This window comes from Lissotriton vulgaris, chromosome 6 (assembly GCF_964263255.1).
Source record: "Lissotriton vulgaris chromosome 6, aLisVul1.2, whole genome shotgun sequence".
In the NCBI taxonomy this organism is placed as follows: Eukaryota; Metazoa; Chordata; class Amphibia; order Caudata; family Salamandridae; genus Lissotriton; species Lissotriton vulgaris.
Window position 1 is genome coordinate 1,099,432,301 of NC_141694.1, and position 17,343 is coordinate 1,099,449,643.

Genomic DNA, 17,343 nt, shown 5'->3' on the forward strand with positions numbered 1-17,343 from the left:
GAGGGAGAAAGAGTGGCCTGCCGTCCTTGTGCCTGCGGTTGCTGAAATGTAAGCTTTTTGTCAAGGATGAGGAGGGATATGTTTTACAGGAGCCGGGTGCCGGAACTGTAAATGTGATTAAATATCTCTCCCAGAATACACTAAACAATGCACAGGTGTTCACCAGTCCGACAAGCATTCAGGGCATTAAGTTGGCATAGCATGAGGAGACATCTACTACTATGTACCTTGAAGGTAATAAGACCCAACTACTGTACCGATTATTGTACCATTTCTTCTGATGAAGTTACTGTGATTTCTTGTATGTGACTTGAAAATAATAAACAGATGTTTTTTTAAAAGTACTCTGTCTGACTGACAGAGATCTCTGTACTTTCAGAGGAGCCTGAGTCACAGCTGAACCTCAGTAGGAGCTGGAAGTTTACTAAACAGCCGTCATGTTTCACAAGGCCACGCAGAAAACGTTTTTCTTCTTTCTCTTCCTCAGTATCAAACTCCCAAAGCTGAAGATTATTTTTTTTAAAACACAAAAAAGAACGAATGGATGTGACACCCTCAGTTTTCTCCCAGGGTTTTAAGGTTACCTTTTTTATGTTTTTTTTCTGCTGGGGGACTGTTATTCTTTTCCTGGCAATAATGAACAGGGAAAAAATATATCAGAATGTCCACTCTTAAAACGGTGGGCATTCTAAGTTACTTAGAGCGACGGCCTAAAGTTTATCAGGCCGTCGGTCTAAAGATTTCACAGGCTGATCCACCAGGAGCACCGCTGGTGGAAACATGAGGGTTTACCTGACTCTAAATAGAGCGTCTATTTCAACAGGAGCCCAGAGGGAAAAAGAGAGCCAGGGTTGCCCTCCACTCACAAGTCATCAATACAACAATAACCCTGTCTCTTAGGCGAATGATATATCAATTCTTTTTCGCAGAAAGTATTCTCCTTATCAATTTCTTCTGCTACACCCCCCTCATTACCATTCCTTCTCTCGGGGTGTTTACTGTATTTCGCCCTCTATTTAGAAAGTTAAAAAAAATTCTCTAAAAAATGATTTTTCAAATGACAGTCAAAAAAGAAGAAAGCTGTGTCTGAAACACAAGTTATGTGATATGATAACGAGTGAAAAAATGTGAAGGACAAAAATGACCCCTCACGGGCGCACCACCTTCGGGGTAACTGGCAGGTACTCATCAGATTGGGCCCCTTTTCTTATCATAGGCAGTCATTTTTTGTCCCAGAAAAAAAAAGTGTCCAAACAAAAAAGTGTATGTGTGAAATGCAGGTGAGCGATAAACAATCTCACTCCACTGGTGACAAAGTGGTTAAAATCAACAGGCACACCTCTCTCAAAACTTTATTCTTAATTCTAAGGTGTGATCTGTCAAATTAAAAAGGGGATGGTAGCTATCAATGCATACCAATACCTACTGCCAACATGTTTCTCTGCCTTGAACAATTTCCGGCAAGTTCTTCAGTGCTAAACGCTTTGTCACAGCACCAATGTTGGACACCTCGTTCTTTCAGACCTCTGTCATCTCACATCTTTCATACCCGCTGCAGAGGGAATGTCTGTTCACTCGAACTCCTCATGTGAGTCCTCTTTCAGATTTGCCAGGCAATTGTTTTATCTATCGTCTAGAGCCACACTGAGCTCCTTGTCTCCTCCTCTAAACAGAGCGTAACAACTGGACAGTGCCACCAACAAACTCGTAAAAAGTTTTCTTCTTGAAGCAGGAAGTTAGAGAGTGATGACACAAAATTAACACCACTCCTGTTACGTGACAACCATATTATTATGATTCGCATTGACTGGTTTATGTTCCCTATTGTCACCTACTTGTTTTTGATGACATGTTCTTTGCTGTTGTATTGTTTCAGGTTTTTAGCTTTGAACATTGTGAGAATAGGCTTCTTATGTTTACTAGTACAGAAGTCTGTCAAAATGTTGATTCTACAGCTATTACTTTGCATGTTGTAGAACGCTCAGAGGCGCTAGAGAACTGGTTCGCATCAAAACCTTTAAATACAATCATAAAGATAGAGCATAACAGTGAAATTCCAATAACTGCAAACAACGAATTAGAAAAACTAGACATCATAAAAATAATTAAAAAAAATCTAGTCCATACTACATTGGTAATCATATTTAGAAAAATGAATATAGGTTACATATATCAGTTGTTGTAGGACGGATTACATATGCTGATGTCTACTTTTCTTTTCCTGTCAGTCTGACACATTTTGGTATTGATGTTGCTTTGTGTCCCCTCTTTTCAATCATCGCAAGCACGTTCATGTGTTATGTCATGCCACATTTTGTCATTTTATGGAATTTATGCTATTTTATGTTGTGCAATGATTCAAAAGTCCCGGATTTTGCTATCTGGCTACACCAAAGATTGTGGGAGGGGAGGAGGGATGTCTGCGGTGGCAGAGAGAGGAGGGGTATTATTAGGAAGGGGAAACGAGAGAGGGAGGTTAAGCAGACATGTTTATCAGTGTATGTGTTTCCATAAGAAGTGGAATCCTTGAATAGATAGAGGACTTTGAATGGGAGAATTATAAACATTTAAGGTAGAAAAGCAATACTTGATTGATTTAGTTATTTTTTGTGGTAGTCTAGCAACGCCACTTTTCATGAAAAAAGTTCCTTCTAGGAAAAGGGCGTATCATAAGCAATGTGCACCTGAGCAAAATGTGGTTTGTGCACCACTTCTCACAGAGGTGCCTCTGCATATATGCTTTATGCCCTCTGTTGTAATGATACCGCATGTGCATGTTTTCATTGGTTAATGGACATTTTATGAAGTAGACCCTACATGAGAATTTGATGTCAAATGTTATTGTGTTTTATTTGTATCGCATTGTCATAAAATGTCCTGTTAAAAAATGTAATCTACCCATCTGCTAATGTTATGTGGACTTCTACAGTGCGGCCATTACCCGCAAAGGCATCCAGGTGCTGAGCAGGGCGATGGTCCAAGAAGGTTGAAGGATTGACTCGTGCCTGTTTTTTCTGGAAGAGCTAGGGCTTGCACTGCTTTCGAAAGACCATTAGGGAGGAGCGCTTCTGAGTTGTTGCGGGAGGACATTCCAGGTTTTGGCTGCGATGTGCGAGAAGTATAATCCTCCGCATCTGGTTTTCTTGATGCGAGAGGTTCATGCGTTAGCCTTGGAGGCCAACCCAAGGTGTCTGGTGGGTTGGTAGAATTTGAGGCAGTGTTGACCCGATTTTGTTGAAAGCTTTGTAGGCATGCGTGAGCAGCTTGAATTTGCATCTTTCCTGAACTGGGAGCCAGTGGAGTGTGTTGAGGAGTGGTGAGATGTGGGGTTTTTGTGAGATGTCCAAGTTTAGTCTGGCAGCTGCATTCTGGGTGGTTTAGAGTCGACGTAGAATGTGTACTGGGATTCCAGCATAGATTCCGCTTCCATAGTGGAGTCTGCTTCTTATTAGAGCCTGGGTGACCGTTCATCTGGTGTTCATAGGAATCCCTTTGAAAGTCTTGCATACTTGCATGGCATTCGCAGGTTGAGGACCCATGATGAGGAGAAAGAATGTTGATCTGTTTATTCATGGCAAGGTTGGGGTTTAGGATGATCCCAAGGTTCTTAGCATAGTCATTTGGCGTGGGTGGGGGCCACCATGAAGCATCCTAGGGGAAGTGGTTGTTTCAGAAAATCAGAACTTCGGTTTTGTCTGTGTTTGATCTGGAGGCAGTTGTCCCTGATCCATGATGTGACCTTGCTCCTGCAGTTGGCAAAGTTGGTTTTGGCAGCTCTGGGTTGGTTCGTTATGGAGAGGATGAACTGTGTTTCATCGGTGTATGAAACAATGCTGATGCTGTGCGATCTGACGATGTCTGCAAGGGGTGCCATGTAGACTTTGAAGAGCATTGGGCTGAGGGACAAGCCTTTATAGAATCCGCAGATGACATTATTGGGATCTGATGTGTAGGGTAGTAGTCTGACTTGTGTTCTTCCCATGAGGAATGAGAATATCCACTTAAGGGCTGGACCACGGATGCCCAGGAGATGAAACTTTCTGATAAGTGTGTGGTGGGAGACGATGTCAAAGTCTGCGGTGAGGTTGAGGAGGAGGAGGGCAGCTGTTTTTCCTTGTTCGAGGGTGCTTCTGATGTCATTGGTGGCTGTGATAAAGGTGTTTCAGTGCTGTGGTTGTTGCTGAAACCTAATTGAGATCTGTTGAGTTGGTGGCACTCCAAATTTGAATGTTGATGGCTGTCTCCATGACTTTGACTGGGAATGGTAAGTGAGATGAGTCTATAGTTGCTGAAGGCGTTGGGGTCATCTGACAGCTTCTTCAACAGGGCGGTGACTTTTGCATTTTTCCAATTTGCCTGGAATATCGCGATGGTTAAGGAGGTGTTGATGATCATGGTCAGAGCAGGACAGATTGTGGTACTTTCTAGGTTGTAGACGAAGTGGGGGCAGGGGTCAGAAAGGGCTCCTGAGTGTACGGCATTTATCAGGGCAGTGGTGTCTTTGTTCCAGTTGTTGATCTTCTGTTTGGCGATGTGGCAGAGTCCAGCTGATCGGTGAGTTTTGGTCAGTGGGTTGAATTTTTTTGTAGATCTTGGCAAACTTCTTGTCGATAATGTTAGAGAGGTCCTCACTATTTGGAATGGGGCGATGCCGTTGTTAGCTGCTGCAGGATTGGAGAACTCCTTGATGATGGTAAAGAATTATTTGCATTTGTTTGAGTTCGCTTTGAGTCTAAGAGCTAGGGATATTTTATTTGCATCCTCTAGTAGTTTGTGGTAGAGGTTAAGGGTGTACATGAATCTTACAGTGCCATTTTTGCTGAGTCTCCATTTTCTTTCGAGTTGTTTGCAGTGGTGTTCGATATCCCTGTGGTCGCTTTTATACCAGTTGGGTTGTTTGTTGTTCTTGGTGTTGTTTTTGGAGGAGCATTGTGGGTGGCGCAATTTGTGATCCAGGAATTGAAGATCTTAGTGCCGACATCCGGGTATCCGGTGTCGGTGGGGGTTGTTCCTGTAGGGGGTTGGTCCATTCTTGTTCGGATACTCTACCCCAGTGTCGTGATGGTGCTTTGTTTGCTTTTGTAAGAGTGACCCAGTCGGCAGGTATCCTGAAGTAGACTATGTAGTAGTCTGACGATGTGAGCTCAGATGGTCAGCCCACTACATAGTCAGATGGGTAATGATGATCAAGTCGTTTGAGGAGAAGTTGGGTCGATGTCATGGCCTGCTGTGTGGGTTGGTCCATGGACTAGCTGGGTCTGTCCAAGGTTGCTGAGGCTTTTGAGGAGGGCTGTGGAGTTGAGGTCTGTGTTGTCTCCCAGGTGGAAGTTGAGGTCCCAGAGGATGATGTAGTTTGCCGATCTTATGGAGAGGGGAGCAATTAGGTCCACAATGTGGTTGCAGAATTCCCCTTGGAGGCCTGTGAGATGGTAGGCAAGGGTTTCCTTTAGGGTGGTGTTGTCTGTTTGTATTTTGAAGTGTAAGTGTTTCATGAGGTTGGAGACCAAGTCCGTGGAGGTGGTGCAGTCAATCGTGTTTTTGTCGATGATTGTGAGTCATCTACCAGGTTTGTGGGTTCGGTTTAGGTTTATGATTTTGTAGGTGGGCGGGATGGCTGCGGTGATGTCCTGGTTGGCCAAGTTTCGGTCAGAAAGAGAAGGTCAGGTGCATTGCTATTTGGGAGGGCTCTGATTTCTGTGGAGTGTTTCCTTAGTGAGCGGGCGTTAAGGAGCATAGTAGACAGATGGTTTGGGGTGGTGGTGATGTTGTACTTAGGTTGCTTGGTGGCGTGTGTTGGTTGCTTGGTGGCAGTTGTGTATGCACGAGAGGTGTTGCAGTGGAAATTGCAGTGGGCGTAGGTAAAAGGTCCTATCATGGTTCAGGGAAATGCTTGGTAGCAGCATGAAGGCCAGTTTATTGAGTTAAGGCCGTGGAGGAAGGCGGCAGAGTAGAGGTGGGGTTTTTCGGAGCAGGTGTCAGCTGCGACTATGATCTTGCATCAGATAGTGCGGTGGCCAGGGTTCCTGGACTGGGCACAGTCCAGGCATGGACCAGTGCAGACATTAAGTAGGTTCTGGGGTGGGAGGGGCTTCAGCAGAGGTGGGAACTGGAGAATGTGAACCTGGCAGCAGTGGAGATTCACGGTAGTAATGAGGTGAAATGAGCAGGGAGACAGCCGAAAGTAGCTGGTGCTGGCAACAGGAGCTGTCAACAGTCAGGCAGAAGCCCAGGTGCCTTCTCAATGGGGTCATGCAGCAGCCTGCATTAAGGAGGACCAAGGGTGGGCGCATTCAGCAGAGGCGGTAACAGGAGAGCAGGGACCTGGCAGTGGCGGTGATTTAAGACAACATCGACCTGCAAATGTTAAAAAACGTCCTCTCTGTAAGCCACTGGGAGCAATTTCTGACACTTTATTTAGCCTTTTGTCCACTGTTTTCCTTGATGTTGCAGGGGTTAAGCTGCCAAATATGATTAAAAACACATCTGAACTATCAAATTTCCTGTAATTTTTCCTGATTAAAGAAACAAAAAATTAGCCCTTTGGGAAACATAGATGACTAATTGTGAACAGCAGGGATGTTTTTCACTGAGGGATTCTGAGTGACATCAAATAGAAAACTAGAGAAAATGTCTAGTTTTTGAAGAAGTAACTCAGAATCCCAGGTTTAAAAATAGCCCTTTAATTCAAATTTTTTGGCCTTCAATTTTATGTTATGCCTGACTGACCCGCCCTCTCTCCCCCGCCCTGCAGTGCTAGAGTGGACGGATCATGGGTAATACAATGCCAGTTGGCCTGCCCCCAACCACCCATAACATAAGGCATTGTTCCTACCCCATTCAATTGTTAATAAAGTTATGTTATATCCTGTCACCCTCCCTCCACCCCAATTCAAGACTCTAAACCCTTCGCCCTGCCATCCTAGCACTTTGTTTTTTCCCTCCCGTCACCCATAATAAATAACATCCCTAATTTGCTTTCTGCCATCCTTCCCCATCAACATCTGCACATTCCCTCCCTCTCCTTGCCCAAAGCTATGTTCTCTGCTATGATCTCTGCTGTCATAGTGAGAACTCTCTGAGAGCCGCTGTCAGTGCAGCATTATTTTCCTTGTCAGTGTGGATCAGCCAGTGCTTAATTTTAGATGGTGGTTTCCATTGCGGACCTGCACTTAATCTTCAACACTGGTGATTGTGATGGTCTGCCACAAGGTGACACTGTCTTAGATGACCACAACATCAGTCAATTATTTATTTGATATACATAAAAAATTACTATTACCTGCTGCCCAAGCCATTCTTATAGGTTAGGGATCCTGGAATTGTCCGAATTGTCACACTTGCCGGAGTGTGATGGTTAGTAGTTGTGTTGTTACTGTCATTGGCTGCATGGTAGGGGTAATGCTTGGTGCATGTTGCACTGGTGTCCTGATGAGAGCCCTGGCACATATTAGTTTACAAATTAAGCACTGGGATCTGCAGACACACACAGCAATTGGCAGGAAAAGAGTGCTGACTACATTCTTTCTGTTTTGAATTCTTGCTTTCATGTGATTTAACACTTAGCATTCCAGGGTGCATTTTACACATCTGACAAACCGTGTTCTTCTTCTCTAGGTACGTTCCAAATGCCTACTACGTCACCAGAACCGACAACCTGTGAAAGTCTGGGAGGAGTTTGTCAAAGTGAGTTTCTTAAACATCTTAATTTTTTACTAATCAATCAATCAATCAGAGTACTTGTAAAGCGCACTACTTACCCGTGAGGGTCCCAAGGCGCTGAAGGGAGGGGGGAGGTGTGCTGCTACAGCTCGAAGAGCCAGGTCTTGAGGAGTCTTCTGAAGGTGAGTAAGTCTTGGGTCTGCTGTATGTGGGTGGGGAGGGTGTTCCAAGTCTTGGCTGCGAGGTAGGAGAAGGATCTGCCACCGGAGGTCGTTCGTTGGACGCGGGGGACAGCGGCGAGGGCGAGGCTGGCAGAGCGGAGTTGGCGGGTGCGGGTGTGGAAGCTGAGTCTGCTGTTCAGGTAGGCTGGTCCGGTGTTGTGAAGTGCTTTGTGTGCGTGGGTGAGGAGCTTGAAGGTGATCCTCTTGTTGACGGGGAGCCAGTGTAGGTTTTTCAAGTGGGGGGTGATGTGGCTGCAGCGGGGGATGTTGACGATCAGTCGGGCGGAGGCGTTTTGGATGCGTTGTAGTCGTCGTACGTGTTTGGCTGGGATTCCTGCGTAGAGTGCGTTTCCATAGTCCAGTCTGCTGCTGTCGAGGGCCTGTGTCACCGTTCTTCTTCTTTTGGTCGGGATCCACTTGTAGATCCTGCGGAGCATGCAGAGGGTGTTGTAGCAGGAGGAGGAGACGGCGTTGACCTGCTTAGACATGGAGAGCGAGGAGTCGAGGATGAATCCTAGATTGCGTGCCTGGTCGGTGGTTGTTGGTGCTGTTCCCAGTGTGGTCCGCCACCAGGAGTCGTCCCAGGCTGAGGCGGTGGATGCGAGGATGAGGACCTCCGTCTTCTCAGAGTTCAGCTTCAGATGGCTGCTCCTCATCCAGGCGGCAACGGCCTTCATTCCTTCTGGAGGTTGGTTTTGGCAGTGTGTGGGTCCTTGGTGAGGGAGAGGATGAGCTGGGTGTCGTCGGCATAGGAGATGATATTGAGGTTGTGATGATGGGCCAGTAGTGCAAGGGGGGCCATGTAGACGTTGAACAGCGTCGGGCTGAGTGATGAGCCCTGGGGATGCCGCAGATGATGTCGGTGGCTTCGGATTGGAAGGGTGGGCGGCGGACACTTTGGGTTCGGCCGGTCAGGAAGGACGAGGTCCAGTCAGGGGCCTTCTCTTGGATTCCGGCTTCTAGGAGGCGTGACTTTAGAGTGCGATGGCAGACCGTGTCAATGGCGGCTGACAGGTCCAGGAGGATGAGGGCTGATGTTTTGCCATTGTCTAGTTGGCGCCTGATGTCGTCTGTGGCGGCGATGAGGGCTGTTTCAGTGCTGTGGTTTCATCTGAATCCGGACTGGGACGGGTCCAGGATGTTGTTGTCCTACCTGGGATGGTTTTCAATCATACCCAGGCCTACTAAATAAAAACTTAATACAAAATGGCCCTTTGTTCAAGAATTATGGCTAAACTGGAGGTAGAACTGGCTGAGGAAATTCTGATTCTGTAGGCTTCAGTTTTTGCTCATTACAGTATTGCTCACTCCCCAAGCTCCAGGTTCTGTAGTACACAATATGGTCGAATCTGGCAATACCACACGTTTCCCCCCTTTTCAAGCTGCTAAACTCGGAATATTATGTTTTGCCAGGCACAATTTTTTTTTATTTTACCTGGGGAAAACTGTCAAGAATGTGTGAAATTTGGTGCACAAAATTCCAATTTGGACACAGACACTCATCTGCCCACGAGTTAGGATTTCCACAGCTCATGTAATAAAGGACACTGTTTAAACCTAATTAAAACCGTTTAAATCTAGGTGAAGTACCACTTTTAAATAACTCCTCAAAGTCAGAGAAAACCTAGTTACTTGCCTCGAATTATGGAATAGATATAATTGCACTCCTAACAGAAATAAGATAAGAAATGCATTTCTATGAGATTAATTGTACCTTTAAGACAGCAAAAACTCTAAATTCAAGAAGTCTGCAGGCACGCATTATGTGATGCAGTTATTCCTTTTCGTGGTATTACCTTTCCATTATGTGTTTTGCAGCTCGCAATGAGGAATACCCAGTAATTCCACATGTTTTAATTTGTTCTGAGCTGCAAAACTTATAACCGTGGATTTTTTTCTGCCTGCAAATTTGGACAGTTATCACCTGGAAAGATTACTGCAGGGTAATACCAAATGAACTTTGTAAAATTTGCACACTCTTTGCAATGCTTATTTCCGTACAAAGCCCAGTGTGCGCTTAAATTGGTGGTACTCCACACTTCTGATTTAAGCCCGCAAGCCCTCATCGTGTGGCATACTACATACCCACATCTGTAATTTCACTTGTGTTTTACTTAAGGTGCAGTGATCAGTAATAGCATGATGAGAAATTACTAGAATATTTCCACTTCTTCCTATGGAATATGGAATCTGTGATAGTTCATCGATTTTAGCAGGTAATTCCAGAATTCTTGGCCATTTTCAGGAAAAACAATTTCGCCAGGATTTGACTGTCCTCGTGATGCCACTCCTCGGCAAGTACGGGCCGCAATACGGACTTCAGCTGAGGCTTTCTCTGCAAAGTGAGGAAAGGCCAAGAGCGTTTCTCTCGTAGCCCACACCCCGCCCCAGGCGTGACACACGCACGCTCGCAGAGCGTTACCTGGAGGGTGCAATCTCACTCTCCTCTCCTCGCGTCTTGGGCCTCCGATGCGACTTTGTTGATCTTGGGCAGTGAAACACAGCCCCCCCCCCCTGAAAGGGATGGTTCGAGGTCCCTCCTTAGAAAAGGCAGGCTTGGACCGGCGGCCCAACTCCTCTGGGGATGCCGGTCCCGGCGGATGAAATGACGAAGGTCTCAGGCTGCAACAGGGCACACACACACACAGCATCACTGAGACTCACTTAAGCTCGGGGTGCCCACGATCACAGGGCAAACTTCACGAACATCTCAGGCTGCACAAAGCACACGCACATTGCGTCGCTGAGACTCACTTGAGCTTCGGGTGTACACTATCACAGGGCAATCCTCACGAAGGTCTCAGGCTGCGCGAAACACATGCAAACAGCGTCGCTGATAATCACTTGAACTTCGTGTGTACACGATCACAGGGCAATCCTCATGTAGGTATCAGGCTGCACAAAGCCCACGCACACAGTGTCGCTGAGACTCACTTGGACTCCGGGTGCCCACGATCACAGGGCAGATCTCACGAAGGTCTCAGGCTGTACGAAGCACACTCACACAGCGTTGCTGAGATTCACATGGACTCCGGGTGCACATGATCACAGAGCAGTTCTTACGAAGGTCTCAGGCTGCAAAAAGCATGTGCACACAGCTTCGCTGAGACACCTCTGGAAACTTTTATGTTCCTGAGCTTCCACAACAGGGAGCCAGCTCTCCTCGGAACCCTTGGGGACAAGTTACTTCAGGACACAGCACACAGCAAAGTCCTTTCAAGTAGGGGGACCCAGCACACAGCAAAGTCCCTTAGCCTCTCCTTGGTTACATCAGCAAACTGCAGGTCAGCCCCAGAACACTCATCAAGGACAAGTCCTTTGCTTCTGTCTCTTCAGCTGTTTCTTCCTTGGCAGAGGTTCCTCTTGATCACAAAGTAGTTTCAATCCTTTTCAGTCTTGATCAGTCCAAAGTCCATGGGTTTCAGCTCTCATAAATATACCCCTAAATGTCTTTGAAGTCTTTGTGTTCAGGGGGCACTAACCCCTGTCCAAACGAATTCTGAGTGTCTCCCTGCCAGTGAGACCTTCTTCCTTTGATAGTGGGGGTCTGGATCCTCAATCACTCAGCAGGAGATGGAGCCATTGTTTTATGGTGGCAGCCCAGGCTTTTTCACCTCCAGGGGCTACTCCTCCCCCTTACACACCAGATGCAGGTCAGCCTGTTGCTGTCTCACCTCCTCCCCTGGGTCATGACATTCCCCAGATCCTATCACTTTCAAATCCAGACAGTCAATCCACAACCAGGCAGAGACACACAAAATTGTTAGAACACAAAAAACCAGCCACATCTAAAAGTGTGGTTTCTAAACACACAATGCAAAAACCACCTTCACAAAAAGATATGCTATTAAATTGTGAGTTCAGGCATGCTAAACGTCACCTCTCCATCTTAAGCCTATGGGAAGATAGGCTGGAAAAATATTACACCGCCTCCCCATTCTGTCATATGGGCAAGATGGCCTTTCAACACTGAAAACCAAAATGGAGAGTATTTCACAGTCAGGACATGGTACACACCTCAGTACATGCCCTACCTTTCACATACACTGCACCCTGCCCAGGGGGGTACCCTGGCCCTACCATAGGGGTGTCTGATGTGCATAAAAAGGGAAGGGTTAGGCCTGGCAAGTGGGTGCAATTGTTAGGAAAACAAGGAAGTTTAACAAACTGTATGCAGGCACTGCAGTGGCAGGCCTGAGTTCTCTCTTTAAGGCTACTGGTGTGGGTGGCACAATTAGTGTTGCAGGCCCACTAGTAGCATTTGTGTTACCAGCCCTGGCATACATAGTGCACTTTACTAGTAAAACAAATATACTAATTATGGACAACCAATTACCATTACACTTTATACAGGGAGCACTCGCACTTTGACACAGATCAGCAGAGGCAAAGTGCCCAAAGCATCTAAGTTGGCAACACCATGTCTGAAAAAGGTCTAGGGGAAAGGTGAAAAGTTTAGGGAACTTTAGCCAAAAAGGGCCCACTCCAACATGCGCCATCCGCTGCAGGAACGCCAAAGCTGTGCTGCTGCTGCCCGCCAGATTAGGACTTCAATCCTGGTCAGGTGGGCAGTCCTGCGGTTGTCTGACAGCTGCAGTCTGTTAGGCTCACAGAGGAACCTAATATGCAGACTGCCTCTGTCAGAGCTCCAACTGCACCTTCCTGCATGGTGTGGCATACATGCCACATCATGCAGGAAATGGGGGTGCATATCCGGGGGGCACAACATGTGCCCCCCCCCATGCATCCCCAGATCCAGAAGCAGTAGAGGGCTCTGTTAGGTCCCCCGTAGTTGCCTCTCAACTACCCTTTTCATGGCGAGCTCACCACCATGAAAGGGTCAGCAGCCTCACCAGCTTATTAGTGCTCCTGACCACTGTGCCACCGCCCTGGGATCTTATATTCCCAGTGGACGCAACATTCCAGTTTCGGTCCAACCAACACACTTCTAAGACTGCAGGAGGATCCACAGTGTGGCAGCGGTCGGACCACCACTACAAGTACGGTGGTCCTATAGATCGTCGTACGCTTAAAAAGGCCCTTTGTGTTTAGAAAAGGTATACATTTGCCAACAAAATGTTAGTGAGTTGGAAGCTTGACATGGCCACAGACTTCTCATGAGAAAAAGCTAAGCAAGAAAATGCACACAAAATGCTAGCAAGTTACTGGAGCCCACAAGAAGAAAATACTATGTGAGTACCTAGGCATGTATAAATCAAAAACCTAAAAGAACCACATGTAGGGCTAGAATCAGCAAGTCTGGGAGACAGTGCTTGCGTAATAAAAACTTTACACCCTTCTGTTGCAAACAATGGGAAGTAGTACGAGGTGGGAGGGATACATTAAAGGGCAGCATGTAGTAGGCCGATTGGGAGGTTGTCCTGTGTGTCACTGTCACAATGGTTGAAAAATGGACGGATTTCATGTTCAGAATAAGAGGAATGCTGATGCGAACATGGAGGACATGTAGCCACCATAAGATAAATTGTTTTAGCATGATCTGTATCACTAGGACAATGTACAGAAAATGATATACAATTTTGGAGGCACAATCTGATGAGAAGCAATTCTGGTATGGTCCATGACGATGATGGTTAACTTATAGCATAACACTTGCATGGAGAAGCTGAGGTGGTAAGGGAGGATGGACTATTATAGATATATTAGTATAAGAAAGAAAGTGGAAAATATAATATGAGACAGAAAGAGGAGAGCTTAAGCAGCAAGAGAAGGTGACATTGCGTCACTGAGAATTAGTGGGGCTTTGAATGTGATGCCCACCTGCACCTCTAGCTATGTTCTCTGACTGAAGGTTAATAATCTTCAGTAGTAGACCATAGCTAGGGGTGCAGGTAGAAAACATATGAGAACTCCCTCTAATATCAGCTATTGCTAGCCATGACACACAGAGAACAGTGGGTTATAAATTAGCCCTTATCTTGCTGTAGCTGCTGCTCGCTTGTGGGTAGCATGCTAAGCACGAGGCTTCTCGTTAGAAGTCATGATGAGGTAAAGGTAAATCAACGTCATACCTCAAACATTAAAAATTAAAGCAGGAACTTCCTGTGCTGATAAATGAGCCCAAATCAATAATTTAATAAAGCTATGGCATTAAAAACCAAAGATAAGTCAGCAGGAGTTAGAAGTAGTCACTAGTCTCTATAATAAGCAAGGATAAACATTTGGTGGTAGAAAGGTGCTTCAGTGTGCATGTTTGAATAAATACTTTAAATGATAAATTTTAAGGACTACTTTTGAAGAATAGAATGTTTTCTGAAGGATTCCGGTACAGTGCTGGGTCTCAGCTGTCACAGCACCCCAGAGGATGCAGTAATGAGTCACAATCACTGTGGCAAGCTAAATTGCACTGAGAACTGGCCCTTGCTCAGATAGTGCTCTGGGCAGAAACAAATGTTTGCACCATTCGCTGCTGTTGCACTTGATTAAAATGAGGCGCGATAGCGACTTTTTTGTGTTCACAGGTCCATTCCTAGCTGATCAGAGCATTGGTTTTCCTCTGAGCACAACCCCCAAGCTCCTCCCCCACCTTTCCAGAACTGACCATTGGTTAGCTTCTTCAAACCGATGCTGCGTGTTTAGCTTTAATTCAGACAGCTCAATGCCCCGCTCTAAATGTTGGCGCCCCAGGCGTGAGCCCTGTAGCTCATGCCAAACACGGGCTGAATAGTGGTCCAATCCTTGCCAGCACCTTGCAGCATGGCAATAGGAAGAGTTCTGTCGGATGGACTGTCCACATCATTTTCAGTAGGGGGCCAATCACAAATCAGCTGGTAATTCCAATTCAGCCGGGAGCTACAGGCCTAATCAGAATTACTGATCTCACAGAACACCACAGGTCATAAGACTTTCACCTGGGCATTTCTCCTGCTGAAAGTAATCAAAATGTCTGGGTGAGATGGATTTCCTTCTCTGTCTTTCTTGTACAGAAAATGTTTTGTGAGTCAGAGTTTGACTCTTGCTTATTATTAGTATTTTATTGATGGATGTTTGCTCTGAGTCCAGTTGACACATTTGGTTTTTAATGCTGTAGTTTAGTTAAATTATGTCAGACTTTGCCTAAAAACACACATTTTTCTCACATTTCTGTAATAGAAAGTTTTGGAATCCGTGGGAAGCCACAATTTTCCCAAATTTCCGATAAAAATGACACTTCACTGGTGTGAGTGGGCCTAATGTTTCTGACAGGATAAGGCCCAAAACCCAACAAGAACAGATCACATTTTTTTTAATGTAAACCAACCCTTTTTTTTGCAATTTGGCTAGCTGTAGATTTTGGGCCCTAGCACAGCCGACACTCGGTGAAACCTACAAAACGAGAACATTTATGAAAACTAGACACACAGGGGAGTCCAGTGTGGTGTGACCTGAGTGTCTTTCACAATGATATTTTCACCAGAAACCATTGAAATCTTCAGGCTTTGTCTAAAGCACATTTTCTTCACAATTCTGTGACAGGAAGTTCTGAATTCTGCGGCGAGAAAAATATTTCGTACTACCCAGCGTTACCTCAAGTCTCCAGATAAAAATTGTACTGCACATGGGGAAACCTACTAAATCTGCATATTTCTGGAAACTAGACACCCTTAGGAGTTTAGGGTGGCATGACTTTTGTGGGTCTCATCCACTGTTTTTTACTCTGATGCCCTTGCAAACCTCAAACTTTGTTAAAAAGTACACATTTGCTCACATTGCTGTGACAGAAAGTTCCGGCCTGTACAGAGTCACACATTTCACCCAGTTGTTTAAGTCTCCTGATAAAAATGGCACCTCATTTGTGTGGGTGGGCCTAACATCTGCAATGGGAAAGGGATACAAAAGCAACATGGATGCATTGACTTTTTCTATTGAAAACCAAACTTTTTTGGCAATTTGGGTTGCTGTGGAATTTGTGTCCCAGCTCAGTTGACATCTAGGAAAAGCTAATAAAGCTGCACATTCCTGAAAACTAGGTACTAGGAGAGGTCAGGCGGGTGTGACTAGCATGTCTATCACCAGGTTTTTCACCTAAAGGCCCTTGCAAACTGTATCTAAAACCAAAAATGTTCTCATATTTATGTGACGAAAAGTACTGGAATTTTCAGGGAGCCACAGATTTCCTACCAACAGGTGTCCTAAACACGTTTCCAGATAACTAGACACAAGCGAGAATTCAGGGTGACGTGACTTGTGTGTCTCTCACCAGGGTTTTCACCTACAAACCCTGGCAAACTTCAAACTTTATTTAAAAACACACATTTTCACATATTTCTGTGATGGAAAGTTCTGCATTTAGAAGGGAGACACACATTTCCTACCACCCACTGCCCCCACCTTGTTTCTCGATAAAAATGGTGCCTTCCTTCTGTGGCAGGAGCCAACTCAAAGAGCATAATGGATTCATCAATGTTTCCCGTTCAAACCAACCCTATTCTTGCAATGTGGATATATGTGGATTCTGGGGCTTGTCTGGACTGCCACCCAGAGAAACCTACCAAACCAGCACAATTCTGAAAACTAGACAACCACAGACTCCATGATGGTGTGGCTTGCACGTATCTCACAATCTTCTCTCATCTCACTCCCATTTACCTAGGTTTGACCCGACCCGTTCCTGTTGCAGCTGGGCATTAGGCCCAGCCACACAAGTGGGGTAGCATTTTTATCAGAACAAGTAGGGTAACGGTGGGTGGCAGGGATTTTGTGGGTTTCTGATGATTCTAGAAGTTTCCATCAGAAATATGAAAGGAAAATATGTGATTTATAGCAACATTTGAGGTTTGCAGGGCATTGTGGGTAAGAAAACATTGTGAGATCCATGTAAGGAACACCACCCTGGTGTCCCCAGGGATGTCTCATGTCAACACCCTGGACACCTCCAGGTGTTCATTTCTCAAAAATGTGAGGGGTTGTTACTGTTAATTTAAAGTGAAACCACCACTTAAACAGGGTGGTTTTGGCAGCTCCAAAAGTTCTAGCTTCAGAGAGTACATATTAATGACAGTATCAGGCTATTGAAAGTGAACCGTAAAGCCACAACAAGGCACCAACCATTTTGCAGTCCATTCAAACGCAAAGACTTTCGCAATGCCAGCCACGTTCCCAGACGAGCACAGCAGTAACCTCATATTAACAAGCACCTAAGGTTCTTTTTGAACCCTCCCAGGTTTCATCCTTCATCTGACATCCGGCCAATCCTCGCTCTAAAGGGGTTAAAAAATGAAGAATAGGGCTGAGTAACTCTTGTTCATTTCTGAGATATCTCTTCATGGTATTCATCATTCTTTCACTTTCTCTTAACCTTCTGTGATTTGCAGATTTTACATCCAATGTATCATTGTTGAGTTTGTTGCAGTACTTAGGAGATAACTGTTACTGCAACACAGCACAGAGAAAGAACTCAATAGGGGCGATGGAGTAACATAGATCAAAAGCCTCAGCTTTGGCATAAAAAAGTATTTTATTA

The 17,343-nt window shown here is 45.5% G+C and overlaps 1 protein-coding gene across 3 annotated transcripts in view; it reads left to right on the forward strand.

The window, feature by feature from the left end:
* Positions 1 to 17,343, forward strand: part of ADGRG6 (adhesion G protein-coupled receptor G6) — a 653,874-nt gene that overhangs the window by 356,124 nt on the left and 280,407 nt on the right. For all 3 annotated transcript variants that reach the window (XM_086927164.1, XM_086927162.1, XM_086927163.1), the window contains exon 5: positions 7,615 to 7,683. In XM_086927164.1, coding sequence (XP_086783290.1) covers positions 7,615 to 7,683 — 69 coding nt within the window. The remainder of the gene's footprint in view (positions 1 to 7,614; positions 7,684 to 17,343) is intronic.